We start from the raw sequence: 15,577 nt of genomic DNA, 5'->3' as shown, positions 1-15,577 counted from the left end.
AATTAAAAGATTTTCATTGTTGTATTTTGATAAAAAAATCAAAATTAATCATAAAATGTAATTCTAAATAGATTGATAAACCATAAGTATTACATTAAACAATAACTAATTCAACCCATGAATGTGTCTACTTCATGAGATCTTAGTTCTAACTTAAGTTTGAAAGCATAACATAATAAATTTTTATAATCTTGAACATTTTTTACTTTGAAAATGAAAAACAGAAACATTACAAGTTACACAAAAGTAAACCATGCATGAAACTTGCTCCATTCTTCAATTCATCATCCATTGTGCACTTGTATTTGTTGTGAGTCAATTTTCTTAGCTACAACAAAATTTAAATAATTAATGCTTCAACTTAAAGTGAATAGTAAACTAAAAGAGTACATAAAAAAAGTTAATTACCTAATTACGACTTTATCAGCTGGCCATGCAATTATACTACCTATAGCATCTTCTATAGTAGACATAGCTGTTGAAGACCTCCACAGAAATGCATCATTCTTTCTCACAAGATCTATCCCCACTTTCATAGCACTAGGCCCAAGAGGAACACGGTGAACCTCATTCTTTGGGTCACTTGAAATAAAATAGCCTTCTGCAATAATTTCTCCAGATCTAATCCAATATAATATTTTCCATTTGGAGCCAAATGTTTGGTTCTTGAAACTCTATCAATATATCAATAAAACAAATTCAGCAGCAGTAAATGATTTTATATTGAATATTATATGTTTTAAATTTTATCAATTTCACATAATTAGTATCATAATTACCTGAGTGGAATGAACATGAAATGGTAACCAATAAAAAGCAAAATTTTGATAAGACTATGTAATGGTAAATACATAATTGCATCAACCAAAATATAATTGAATTGTTTATAAACCTAAAAAGTACACATCGAAGAGTAGCTCACTTCCATTTTAACACACCTAAAAATAAAATAAAAAATAGCTCTATCTCTATTCTCTACGAAAGATTTACATAACTTCACCAAGCAAATCACTCGTAAAAATAATAAAATAAAAGACCAATTTTTTTTTTAATTTTTTCATACATTAATAAAATTAAATATGACAATAAAAAAACAGCAACCAAATATAATAACAATAATGTACAAAATGGACTAAATACTATTACACAAGATATTTAGCTAGAAATATGATCTTAGGAAGACTGTATTGCTCTATTTTTCCTTTTTACAGATTTTATAATTTTTGCCTTGTTTGAACTATTTAATTTTTAAGTTTTTTAATATTAGGGAGGTTTTGCTAAAAATGAAAAAGAAAAAGATCAACTTTTAATTATGTACTATTTCTTTTTCCAAGTTGGCTTTAAGCAAGGAAATGATGTTGGTTTAGCTGACAGTCGTCCTTTTGTTTTTTAATATTAAATAACAAAAAACACGATATAAATATATTTATATATATATATTATATTCTTAAATCAACATATGACCACCAAACATTAATTGATATGTATTACTAGCACTTTACTATCTATTAATTAATTTATTTAAACAAGTTGAAAAATGAATATTGTAATTAAAAAAAATAACACTAAAAAAAGGAAAATTAATCTATTGACAATGAAACAAATCGAGTATTGTGGAGAAGTTCAAGCAAGAAATAATGGAGTTTTTTGAGATGATAGATCTTGGATTGATGACCTATTTTCTTGGAATGGAAATTAAACAAAATGACTATGAAGTCTTTATATGTCAGAAGAAATATGGTAAGGAGATTCTGAAAAAGTTTGAATTTGAAGAATGCAAAGACATGAGAACTCCAATGAACTCAAGGTAGAAGCTATTTATGGAAGATGGAACAGAGAAGATTGATTAGACATACTTCAGAAGTATGATTGGTTGCTTGATGTATCTCACAGACACTAGATCTAACATTTTGTATACTGTAAGTATTTTCTCTCATTTTATGCATTGTGCAAGTGAATGGCATCTCAAGGCTGCAAAGAGGGTACTTAGATATGTGAAAGGCACAAGTGATTTCGGCATTAAATTTACAAGGAGCAAGGAGTTTAAGCTGCTTGGTTTCTCTGATAGTGATTGGGGAGGTTCCATTGATGATATGAAAAGCACCTCGGGGTATTTTTTCACACTTGGTTCTCGTGTTTTCTCCTGGAGCTCGAAAAAACAAGAAATCATAGCTCAATCCACTACTGAAGCAGAATTTGTTGCTGCAACAGCCGCTGTTAATCAAGCTTTATGGCTGAGAAATTTTTTAATTGATCTTAACATGGAGCAGGAGGAAAGTACACAGATTCTTGTTATCTATATAGTTGTGATCATGGCATGATATTAGGACCATGATTCTGGGTTGTAGAAGGTAGGGTACTTGTTCTTTTTTACTTTTTACTTATGCTGTTAATTATGTCCTAAATATAAATAATGTCTCTCTACTGATAAAGTAACATTTTCTTTTTTCTTTCTTTCTTTATATAACTATTGCCATATTTCTACTTCTTGTATATATGGCCCAACTAAATTATTATGAAACACAAATTTCAGATATAGAAATAGAGTTATGTGATGATACAACATGAATATCTCTTGATAGGGCAAATCCTTCCCAAATATTCATTCATTTCAATGGCTCTATGATAAATATATATATTGTCTTTTCAAGTCTTTATGGGGATGGGAAGTTAGGAAAACTAAATGAATGAGTATGAGCCAATATCTAGCTTCTTTTTGTTATTTTTTACGCATTCCTACAGTTAACTAAGAGAATAATAAAAAAAGTGATGATTGTGTGTTTTTTGCAGGCTTCTTTCTAGAGTTGCATAGCATACTACTCCTCAAGCAGACCATTTTCATGAGGTTTAGTTTTTTCATCCTCATATATAATTTGTCTAGAGATATGTTGTAGATATATACATCTTCAAGGCTTATCCGTATGATGTCTCATATAAATATTTGCTAGCTATTTTTTTTAAGTTTCTCCTATTTACATTTTTTTCATAACAGTTACATATTATACTATTGTTTTTATTATAATTATTTTAATTATCATATGCCTAAACAGAATTGTGCTACCATGGTGAACAGTAGTGATGCAAGACTTGAATTTTAGGGTTTAAAAGACTCAACTTAGGACTAAAATACTGTACTTGCGTTCTGCCTTAGTTGAGGAAAATGTCTCGATTCTATATAAAATAAAAAATATTCCAGCCATATTTATTAACCAACCATCTACCATTATCAATTCAAATTATTCAAACAACACACAAGTTTTCTTCTTTATCTCGCCGCAGCACACAAATTTATCAGATCCTACTTCACTAAGACACACAAGTTCTCAACCTTTCGTTATCACCGCAACACCTAATAATAATAATCTCAGGACCTACTTCACTATGGAATATCTAAGATATTCAAACTCCTCTAAAATTTACAAAATATTTTAACAAAAATAAAAGAGAACATACCTCTTGCAAACTGTTGTAAATAAAGTTTCCTTCCAATTTGAAATCCAATGAAGCCACTAAAATGAAAGCAAAATTACATACCAATTAATAAACTACCAGCATCATTGGACCTTTAATTATGAGTCATAATTAAAAAAAAATTACAACTCTTACAATCAAGAAACTATCCAAACCCACTACAGAGTCCTTGGAAACTAGAGCTCACAAAAAAAAAAAAAAAAAGAACAACAAAACTCTTAAATACAACGACAAGAGGCAGCATATTTCTCTTGAGGAGGAAAAAGGGCTATGGTTGAAATCAAGATGTAAATGGGCTAAAGAGGGAGATGCAAACTCAAAGTTTTTCCATAACATATTAAGCACCAGAAAAGCCAAGAATTTCATATCTAGGATTGAGAAAGATGATGGATCAATATTAGATAATGAGGATGATATAGTGAGTGAAATCACTAACTTTTATTCCAATAATATCATTGTAGACAACCCTGCAATGTAACCTAATTCTGACTTATTATATACTGTAGTATAGTCTGTTTGGTTAACAAACAAAAAAAACTTTCATATGTCAGGGAGGACTAGACAACTGAATAGTTTGTCTTTGAATAAATGATTATTTATTTAACTTTTTATGTCAAAGAGAAAGGTTCCACTCAAAAGAGAAAAAAAGATGATGCATATGAAGAAAAAAAAACTTTATAAACTTTTTAAGCCTGGATGAAAGGTTCCCTCTTAGAAGTGCCCAGATGGTTCACAAATAAATGTTGATGACAAAGCACTCATTGACTTCTTACATACCTAACATTTCCCAAGGGATACCAAGAAATATCACATTTGGACCATTCCTTCGAATAGTCACAAACTTATAAATTAACATGGTAGAGCACAACTTCAAAAGGGAACACTTGCACGTAAAAACAGAAGCTATTATAAATAATCAGGATGATTTTTGTTCAAGCACATCACAAATTTTACAAGTTAAACTGGATTAGGCCATAGCATGTAACAGACTGAAGCAAAGGCCAGAGCACTATTACCTTCTTATTAACACGTTACATAAGAGTAGTATACGATCACTTGGCATGAGGGAAGTTAGGACACCATTAACAACATTGGATATGTTTTTCTTCATCTGCTCTAGTGTTACTCCGTTTTCTTCCACTACCCGACCTGTAAGACTTCACTTGTATTCTTTACATTCCAACACTCTTTTCTCCGTTACCATACATTGTATCAAAAATTGCTCAAATGATAATGCATCTGGCTCGAGATCTGTTATCTTATTTAAACAGAAAACCATGACAAGTGGAACAACACTTTTATCGCTGAACGAAAAAGGATGAATTTCTTGAATTTTAATTAAAACCTTCATCAATTTAATGCATGCTCTCTTTATGAAGTCCCAAAATTTAGCGGGTCCCTTCTGAAAAGTTGAATCTGCCAAAATATGCATGGAAGAACAAGAAGCTGTTAGAATCAAATTAACAATCATAAATCCAATCCTTCCTTTTAGCTAAAGCACTGCATAAATATAATCAATGAAATATATTTTCCACTAAGGCCTCCAATCATATACTTATAACTCTGTAATATTAGTCGCAACAAATTTAATTTACAACTTATATATCTTCAATCCATCTAATTTCTTTTTTCTAAACTAAGCTCCCCACCCAACCCTACAATAATGCTAAGTAGGTACACAAGAGAGACTCAAACCTCAGACTTTACCCTACTCATCTTGGGTATCAGATTCTTCTAATATAATGAAGACACAAAGAGAAGGCTAACAAAATATATAAATCAAAACAAAAAGGAAACAGTGAATCCTAAAGCGCTGTTATAACATTAATAGAGAGAGGCATAGAAAATTGCTAGTCTTTGATGGGTCATTTAAAAAAAATGAAAGGTTACCTTGTCATCTTTCCTTTCTAATCCAATTTTTTTCATTTAAGAAATTTACTTTAAGAATTTCTCTTTCTTTTTCATGAAACTAGGATCCTCACCTAACTCTTCAATATTTGGGGACCAAAAACTATAGTAATAATTGCTATGTAGGTACCCAGAGGTACTCGAACCTCAAACTTTGTGGGAGCAAACTGCATGTCTGACCATTTGAGCTATCCCTCTAGGGTGAATTTTTGTTTCCTATCAAAAGCATATAATCTTACAAACAATTGATAGTACAAAATTCAAGAAATGACAAATCTTAAAATATAAAACACTCATTCGAAGCAAAAAGAAATGTACAACTTTATAATCTTATAAGGAAAATCACCAGAAAGAAGACAACTACCAAATTATATCCCATAGAAAAGCAGTGTTAATATTTCTTCAACATTTTCCCAAGTAATTTCCAACCCTAAAACCAAAGACTTCTTAACATGGTCCATATTAATGTACAATTAATTAGTTTCTTGTGGAGAAAGACAATATGTTCGACAACGGTTTTACAATATGTATCAAATAATGATAACATCTAATCACTCGTATAAAAAATAATAAATATCTTAAAGTATGGAAGAAATGATTGAACAACATTCAAGATCACAGGAGAAACATCCTTGACTGGTCTAACCTCCTAAAAACAGATAGAAATTTACAACCAAACTTTACAGTTTACTGGAAGAGGTGTCCAATAAACTGTTAAACGTACAAAACACTAACAATATGAAAAAGATAACTGGAGGAGAAATTAATTACTTGCACACTTTTTGCATCACTTGGATATCCAGAAATTACTAATTGTCTTATGATCTTTAAGCATAACAGCCATCGCTCACATATAAGATAAAGCTTCTCTTGATGCTGCTCTAGAGCATTTGAACTTTGGGAAAGTAAAGAGAAACCATGTAATATGGTCTTCACATCACATTGCCAAAGCTGCCAACTATAATAAAAGAAATGGGATGATATCTTCCAAAAAACACATCATCAGATGTAAAACTAAAAAATATAAATTTTTAGCCCTATATGAAAATTAAAATCAAAGTAGAAAATAAGAACCATGAAAATCTCTGCTTCACTAGTACTCCTCTCCTCTTACTGGGTATTTGGTATAATTTGGATTTTAAAGTCTTTGGCAATTAGATAATGCTAAAAACTAAAAATTGGTCTTCAATTGTAATTCTTATAAAGCATGTAACATAAACACGGTGGGGTATGTATAATTCTAAGATGAAATTGCAATGCCAATTTGGGGTATGTATAATTCTAAAGATGAAATTACAACTCATTGCATTGGAATGCCATTTTATAATCAACGCATTGTTACATTTTAAATGTTTCCAACTCCCAAACCACCAAACTCGTCTGGTTTGAAAACAACATTCTCCACCATAAAATGATCAACCGCCAACAAAAAAAGAAACATCACTACTTATTTTCAATCACCCCTGCCACCCTTTTAGGATACAATACAACTATTTAGTTCAATGGTCAAGTCCCATATGCCCCTACATATGATTAATTACATGATTCTCTTAAAAATATACCCTTAAGAAGATTTTATTTGGACCTTATTCTAATTTAATACATTGAATTCGTTTTTTTTTATAAAAAAAAAAGTTCAGCGCTAGAGGTGAGAACCCAAGTTTGGTTAGAGAGGAGTAGCAGGAGTTCAAATAAGAATACAGGCCCAGAAAATCTACTACCATGGTCAATGACATCACATACATGTAAAGTCAGTCAAATGGTTAAAATATATAGTCACCTGAAAGAATAAGGATCTAATCTTATGGTGATGGGAAAAAAAAGAGTAACACCAGTACTCTTTACCTGTGCAAAGGTCCTTTATCCATCCATTAGACGCTTAGTGGACAATTCTTTCAAGGTTTTAAAGAGGATAAAAAAGATTATGTGAGAAGAGAGAACATCTGCTGACTGAAAAGAGATCCCTCTACTAAAAACGTGTTAAATGAGACCCTATGATATGTATAGCTAGCTAGCAGAATAACTCCCACATGATGTAGAACAAATATACATATATATATATACACATTGATTATCTGATATTAAATTGAAATCTGAATTACCTCACATAGACAAACGGAGGTCATAGTGCTCTTGCCTGGGTTCTTGCTTCCCGCAGGAAAGATGCCCTGAGGGAGAATCGCATAAGGGAGAAGGAGGAGATAGAGAAGGAACAGAAAGACTCGTGTGAGGGAGAAGGGGGAGATTGACCAACAAAAATCGCATGAGGGAGAAGGAGCAGCAAGACTCGTACATGTCGTGGTGATTTAGCGGCTCAATGGAATGGATTAGAGACTTAGTGTGAGAGAGAGTGAGAGAAGGACAGATAGTCGATGGAGTGAGTCTGAAAGAGAGGGAAAAGGAGGCAAATGGGTTAGACAAAATTTTCATTAGGTGCCTTCTTTCTATTTCATTTGGCGCCTAAATTGGCTGTGAAAAAAAAAATTAAGCGTGTGTTTTTTTTTTTTAATTTGCCCATTAATAACGCTTTTTAATGTGTCAATTTTTACTGTAATATATACTCAAAATTTTTGTAGTGTTCCCATCTATTCTCCACAGCAGGCTAGGCTGGCACTGGTGCTACAACCTATGGAACCTGCAACCCTAAGCCCTGAGGAGGGTCATGACCCGGGTTGTCATCCTTAGCCCTATTGCCGCGAAGTCTGATTGATCGCCGAGGCATCACAACAATTTGCCTGCAATCAATGATGCCACTCATCAGGCATGATAACAACATCCGAAACCACCTCCCAATTCACATCAACCAATCACACTCAATAAAACCACATAACACAGATAACGTACAACAATCAAGGAGGCCATGCCCTCGCATCATGCATATGTCAACTCATTCACCATGCTCTATTAAAATAATCAGGCAAACAGGGCACTTTAACAAACAATCAAGCATATAATTCAATAATTACCAACAAGCTGTGTGTCGAGCTTGTCAATGCCAGTGAGCGTACATGTTCAGTCAATCTCCAGAAACCATAAACCTTGGCTTGCTCTAATACCAAGTTTTCATACTGTAACGCCCTACTACCTTAGAGCCGTTACTAAGTGGGTTTAAAATTTGCAATTAACTCGCTAAACGAGGTTTTAACAATAAAAGTGTGATTAAATTGAAATCTAGTCTGTAATCTTTACAAAGGTACTCTATTTCATTAAAAGTTCAAGAGTTTAACATTCGGCATCCTAGAACTTGGTTTATATAATATTTACAACTCAAAACAAGCTTATAAGTAATTAACCATCAAAACAAGGGTTTGTACAGCTATTTCTCAAAAATAACCCCAACCAAAGCAGTCAGGCAGGCCAAACATGTACGCGCCGCCCCCACGCTCTCCGTACTCATGGCTGGTTGACTTTCTCTTTGTCCTTACCTGCAACACAGAGCACCCGTGAACCGAAGCCCAGCAAGAAAACTCAAACAGCACATAACATATGCATATCATACAATCACTATAGCAGATAACTCATATCTAGTCAGACAGTCCATAAGATTTAAATACATATACGACCATGTCGTCCCAGAAGCGTTACCAAAGCCTGGGATCTCGGTCTACACCGTAAGGATATCCCATGTATCCAATGGGGTCTCACCCTAACCATAAGCACTCCAAGTGCTATGTGATATTCCCGGCCCCACTGCCATTCTCGGGCTTCGCCGTTCTCGGCCCCTCGCCATTCTCGGCTCATTTGTCGTTCACGCTACTATATCCACACATATAGCATACTTAAACAACATTCAGGCATATAATATCTCAAACAAAACTACATCCTAACAATAATACAATCTAGTGTCGTGCCCTGCAACAACGCAATGGGCCCATCCCCTGATCCACGGGTGTTATAGTTTTCTTACCTGTATCCTGAGCTTCACAATGCACCAAAGCCTCGAGCACGGTCCTCTATCCCGAGCCTCTCCAAAGACCTAGTCACAACACATATAAAACATCCTTTAATACTAACAAATCCAAAACCACTTCCCGGGACCAAACCCACACTCTCGGAATCCCCAAATTCCTAAAACAATACGTCGGAAACATCCCCCGAACCCCCGGAGCAAAAGCCCAAAATTGCAAAATTCCTTGTTCTGAAAATAGCCTAGCGCTGCGGTGCTGCCCTTGAGGGCCACGGCGCCCAGCAAGTCAGAGAGCATCCCCCATCCCCCATCCCCCAGAAATCTGGGTTTTCCCCTGCGTTTTTCCCGAGCCAAAACAACTCCAATTCAACCCAAACAAGTACCTAAGCCCCAAAATCAATTTAAAACCCCAAATGAACCCTCTTACAATCTTATAAACACCATCCACAAGTATAAACACGTGCTCACTTCCATAAATCACACTTGATTCCAAATTTTAATAGTTCAAACCAGTAAGTTAAGAAATTCAGACCAAAGCCTACAAAAACCTAAACCATACTTCAAATTCCTTAAGCCACAACAGAAACAAACTTTATAATTGCACAGAATCCTTACCTCAAGTAGAGAATTCAACCTTAAGCTCCCTTGATTCCAGCTCCAAGCTATGCCCTCTGATTTCACAAGCTGAATTCCCAAACAAGCCAGCCACAAACCATCTTTCAATTTCAACCTAAATTCTATAGAAACTTACTAAAACACAGAAATTTCAGAGATGAAACTTACCTCTGACCAAATCTTGATCCCTACTTGGCTTTAATTACTTCAAACCACCTTGATTCCTCCTCCTAGGTTTCAAATTCAGCTTTCTTCCTTTTCTTCTCTTTTCCTCTAGGTTTCTCCCAATTTTCAGCATAAACAAAACATGCCCAAGTGAAATAACATAAATGATCCTTTTCCCTCAGCTGAAGTAATCTAAATCCCTGCCAAAAGACCATTTTGCCCTTCCTTCTAATTCCCCTTCTAACTAAACCTCAAGGACATCCTAGACATTTTCATTTCTATTACTATTCTACCACTTTCCCATTACAACTTGTTACTCTCAGCATTTACTAATGGTTACTCAGGTTACTCAATCACCAATAACCGTTTACCACTAATTCTCAATTCAACTTACGAAATTCCCCAAAGTACCCCTAGGCTCCCCCCGAGCCAGGTATAAAATCCTGTTGTGACTTTTAAGTTAACTAGCTCCCTAGGACCGTCTCAGCACGTGCATCACATTAATATCACCACACTCACGTGGTACAAATCACATAATACAATTATCACATTTATGCCCTCAGCGGGCTAAAATTACTAATTTACCCCTAACATACAAACGGGGTCCACATGCATATTTATACCACCTAAACATGCATTGTAATTACATATTCATTCAAATTCATATATTATCACGTTAGTTCACTTATTTCCCTCCAGGCATGCTAATCAAGGTCCTAAACCTTATTAGCAACATGGGGTGTTACAATTATCCCCTCCTTACAAGAATTTCATCCTCGAAATTACCTGAACAACTCGGGATGCCACTCCCACATATCAGACTCAAGTTCCCACGTCGCCTCTTCAACCTTGCTGTTCCTCCACAATACTTTAACCAAGGCGATGATCTTGCTCCGCAAGACTTTATCCTTTCTGTCAAGGATCTGAACAGGCTTTTCCTCGTATGATAAATCCTGATCCAACTCCAAGTTCTCATAGCCCAACACATGAGTAGTATCTGATACATATCTCCGAACCATGGACACATGAAATACATCATGAACCCCTGATAGAGCTGGAGGCATTGCTAATCTGTAAGCTACCTCTCCAACTCGTTCTAGAACCTCAAAGGGGCCAACAAACATGGGGCTCAGCTTGCCCCTAACACCGAATCGCTTCACTCCTCTCAGGGGTGAAACCCTGAGGAATACATGATCGCTGACCTGAAACTCTACACTCCTGCGTCTCAGATCTGAGTAACTCTTCTGATGACTCTGGGAGGCAAGCATACGAGCTCTAATCTTCTCAATTGCCTCATTGGTCCTCTGAACCATTTCAGGACCTAAATATCTTCTCTCACCTTTCTCATCCCAGTGTATCGGTGACCTGCACTTCCTCCCATACAGCATCTCATACGGAGCCACTCCGATAGTCGCTTGATAGCTATTATTGTACGAGAACTCAATCAATGGGAGATACTTACTCCAAGATCCCCCAAAGTCCAACACACAGGCTCGTAACATATCTTCCGATATCTGAATCGTCCTCTCAGACTGCCCATCTATCTGAGGATGATCAGCGGTACTGAACCGTAGCTGTGTGCCCATTGCCTTCTGCAGGCTCTCCCAAAACATGGAGGTGAAGGTGGGGTCTCTATCAGATACTATCGACCTCAGAGCCCCATGAAGTCGAGCAATTTCCTTCACATAAAGCTCAGCATACTGCTCCACAGTATAAGTTGTTCTCACAGGTAAAAAGTGGGCGGACTTAGTATACCTGTCTATAATCACCCACACCGAATCATGCTGACCCACGGTCTTCAGCCACCCAACCACAAAGTCCATGATGATATCCTCCCATTTCCACTCGGGAATCCCTAGAGGCTGCAATAACCCTGCTGGCCTCTGATGTTCAGCCTTGATCTGCTGACAAGTCAAGCACCTAGCCACATAGTCCAACACATCCCTCTGCATGCCCAACCACCAGTACAAAACCTTCAAGTCTTGGTACATCTTCGTAGTACCTGGGTGTATGGAATAGGGAGTGGTATGAGACTCATCTAGAATCTCTCTTGGAATATCTGGATCAATCGAAACACAAATCCGTCTCTTGTACTTCAATAAGCCCATCTTTGAGAAAAAGAAGTCCTTAATCGTTCCAGCTAGGACATTCTCCCTACGTTCAACTAATTGGGGATCATTTCCCTGTGCCTCCTTAATCCTCTCAAGGAGCGTAGACTGTAGAGTTATGTTGGCTAACCTACCAACCACTAACTCTATACCTGCTCTGGCCATCTCCTCAGCTAATCTATCTGATATCTGCCTCGAACTATACAACTGACCTAGGCCCTTCCGGCTCAATGCATCAGCCACTACATTAGCCTTCCCAGGATGGTATAAAATGTCACAATCATAATCCTTTACCAACTCTAGCCACCGCCTTTGGCGCATATTCAAATCTTTTTGGGTAAAGAAATACTTTAAACTTTTGTGATCTGTATATATCTCGCACCTTTCGCCATACAGGTAATGTCTCCAAACCTTAAGTGCAAATACTACTGCAGCCAACTCCAGATCATGTGTGGGATATCTCTGCTCGTACTCCTTTAACTGCCTTTGTAACGACCCAAAATCGCTAATAAGGCTTAAGGGCCTTGATTAGCGTGCCAGGAGGGCATGATGGGATTTATGTGTGACTTTGATGAGTTAAATGCATGATTATGATTTAAAGCATGTTATATGACTATTTGTTTATCTGAGATGCATGACTATGTATATTAGTATGCATGTAGGCCTGGATCGTGTTAGAAGGGCATAATTGTAATTTTAGCCCGCTGAGGGCATATATGTGATAATTGTATTCTGTGAATTGTACCACGTGAGTGTGGTGTTATTATTGTGATGCACGTGCCGAGACGGTCCTAGAGAGCTAGTTTACTCAAAAGTCACAACGGGATTTTATACCCGGCTCGGGAGGAGCCTAGGGGTACCTTGGGAATTTTATGGTTAAGTTGAGATTTAGCGGGTAATGGTTATTGGAGATTTAGTAACCTGGGTAACCATTAGTTACTGCTGAGAGTAACAAGTTCTAGATAGAAAATGGTAGAAATGAAATATTAGTGAAAGGACTAGAGTACCCTTGAGGGCTTAGTTGGGAAAGGATCATTTGGAGGGGTAGCATGGTCATTTGGCAAGGGGTTTAGACAAGTTTCAGCTGGGATTATAGGGTACACGGTTTGGGCATTTGGTTTATTTGATGGCTTTGTTAAAAATAAAGAGAAGGAAAGTTAGGGCAATGAGAAGAAGAAGAAGAAGAGAAAAATGGGCTGAAGTGGGAGTTTAGGAGGAGATCAAGGAGGCTTTTGGGTGAATTCTTCATTCAAGGTAAGGATTTTATATACACTTAAGACTTGGTTTCTGTTTTGATTTGAGAAATATAAAGTTTGAGTTATGTTTTTAAAGTTTTGGGTGGAGTTGCTGAAATTAGGAATCAATGGGTGGATCTTTGGGTGTGATGGTGTTTTGGTCTTGATTCTAGTATCTATGGGTGTTTAGATGGTCCATTAGAGGTTTTGATTTGATTTTGGGGTTGAGGTATTTGTTTGGGGTGATTTGGAGAGGTTGAGGCTCCGGTGTATTGTTTTAGGGAATTAGAGGTCCCGAGAGTGCGGGATTGGTCCCGGGAAGTGGTTATGAATTGATTAGTATTAAAGGATGTTTTATGTGTGTTGTGACTAGGCTATTGGAGAGGCTCGTGCTAGAGGACCGTGCTCGCGGCTTGAGTGCATCAGGAGGCTCGGAATACAGGTAAGAAAACCGTAACACCCGAGAATAGGGCATGGCCCCACTGTGTGATTGCAGGGCATGGCCCCAGATTGTATTATGTGCAAATGTTTAACCTTAAATGAATCATGATGTGTGTGAATGATTATTTCGAATGTACTATATGTGTGATTATACTGAAATGAACGGCAAGGGCCGAGAGCGGCGTAGGCCGGGTGCGGCAGCGGGGCCGAAAGTAACACTCAGCACATGGGATGCTTATATTCAGGGTGGGACCCAAGGCACATGGGATGCTTATATTCAGGGTGGGACCCAAGGGATACATGAGTTATCCTCGCGGTGAGAACCGAAACCCCAGGCTTTGGTAAGGCCTCTGGGGCGGCATGGCCGTGCTTGTTTATTATGATGGTTTTTCCTATTTATCAGTGAATTATGCCAGCTATATGAATTGCATATGCTATGTATTATTTGGGTTTTCTTGCTGGGCTTCGGCTCACGGGTGCTCTGTGTTGCAGGTAAGGGCAATGACTGAGTCAATCAACCATGAGTACGGAGAGCGTGAAGCGACGCGTACATGTTTGGCCTGCCCGACTGCTTTGGTTGGGGGTTTATTCGAAAATGGCTGTAATAATCTATGATTTTTATAACTGATCTATTGTAAACTTATTTTGAGATGTAACTAGTTTTCAAACCTTATTTTGGGATCCCAAATGTTTAATACTAGAAGTTTTATTGAAACGACACATTTTTCTAAGATTACAGCCTTAACTTTTAATTAGTCACACTTTTGTTTAAAAACCTCGGTTAGCGAGTTCATTGCACACTGTTTTGTCTTAAAACTCACTTAGTAACGGCTCTAAGGAAGTAGGGCGTTACAGCCTTGATGCATAAGCTATTACCTTCTCAGCTTGCATCAACACACATCCCAAGCCCTGTCTAGAAGCATCACAATAAACCACGAACTTCTCATTGTCTGTCAACATGCTCAACACTGGTGAAGTAATCAATCGCTGCTTTAATTCCTTGAAACTGTTCTCACACCGATCTGTCCACACATATTTGGTCTTCTTTCTTGTCAACTCTGTCAGTGGAGTAGCAATTCTGGAGAACCCCTCTACAAATCGTCGGTAGTACCTCGCCAATCCGAGAAAACTTCTGACTTCAGGAACACTTCTCGGTCTAGTCCAATCTCTCACTGCCTCTATCTTACTTGGGTCAACTAGTATCCCCTCCTTACTAATGATATGGCCCAAAAATGTAACTTGAAATAACCAAAACTCGCACTTGCTAAACTTAGCATATAACTTATGCTCTATCAATCGCTGTAACACCAGACGCAGATGATTCTCATGCTCTGTCTCTTACTGGGAGTATACTAGTATATCATCGATAAATACAATCATGAACTTATCTAGGTAGTCCTTGAAAATTCTATTCATCATATCCATGAAAGCTGCTGGGGCATTGGTTAATCCAAAGGACATAACCAGAAATTCATAATGCCCATACCTTGTCCGAAAAGATGTCTTCGGTATGTCATCCTCTTTGATTCTCAACTGATTGTAGCCTGACCAAAGATCGATCTTTGAAAACACCATACTCCACTGTAGCTGATCAAATAAATCATCAATCCTAGGCAGTGGATACTTATTCTTAATGGTCAACTTATTCAACTCCCTGTAATCAATGCACATCCTAAGCGACCCATCCTTCTTCTTAAAAAATAGCACTGGAGCACCCCATGGTGAGA

The 15,577-nt window shown here is 36.9% G+C and overlaps 1 protein-coding gene across 1 annotated transcript; it reads left to right on the top strand.

Annotated features, from left to right (window-relative positions):
• Positions 1–1,637: 1,637 nt before the first annotated feature.
• On the top strand, positions 1,638–2,321 carry LOC133799770 (secreted RxLR effector protein 161-like). Its single transcript, XM_062237770.1, has 2 exons — positions 1,638–1,807; positions 1,955–2,321. The coding sequence occupies exons 1-2, from the start codon at positions 1,638–1,640 to the stop codon at positions 2,319–2,321; spliced, it is 537 nt and encodes a 178-aa protein (XP_062093754.1).
• Positions 2,322–15,577: the final 13,256 nt, after the last annotated feature.

Source organism: Humulus lupulus, chromosome 9 (assembly GCF_963169125.1).
Source record: "Humulus lupulus chromosome 9, drHumLupu1.1, whole genome shotgun sequence".
Lineage (NCBI taxonomy): Eukaryota > Viridiplantae > Streptophyta > Magnoliopsida > Rosales > Cannabaceae > Humulus > Humulus lupulus.
Note: the sequence above shows the minus strand (reverse complement) of the source record. Positions and strands in the feature narration are given on the sequence as shown.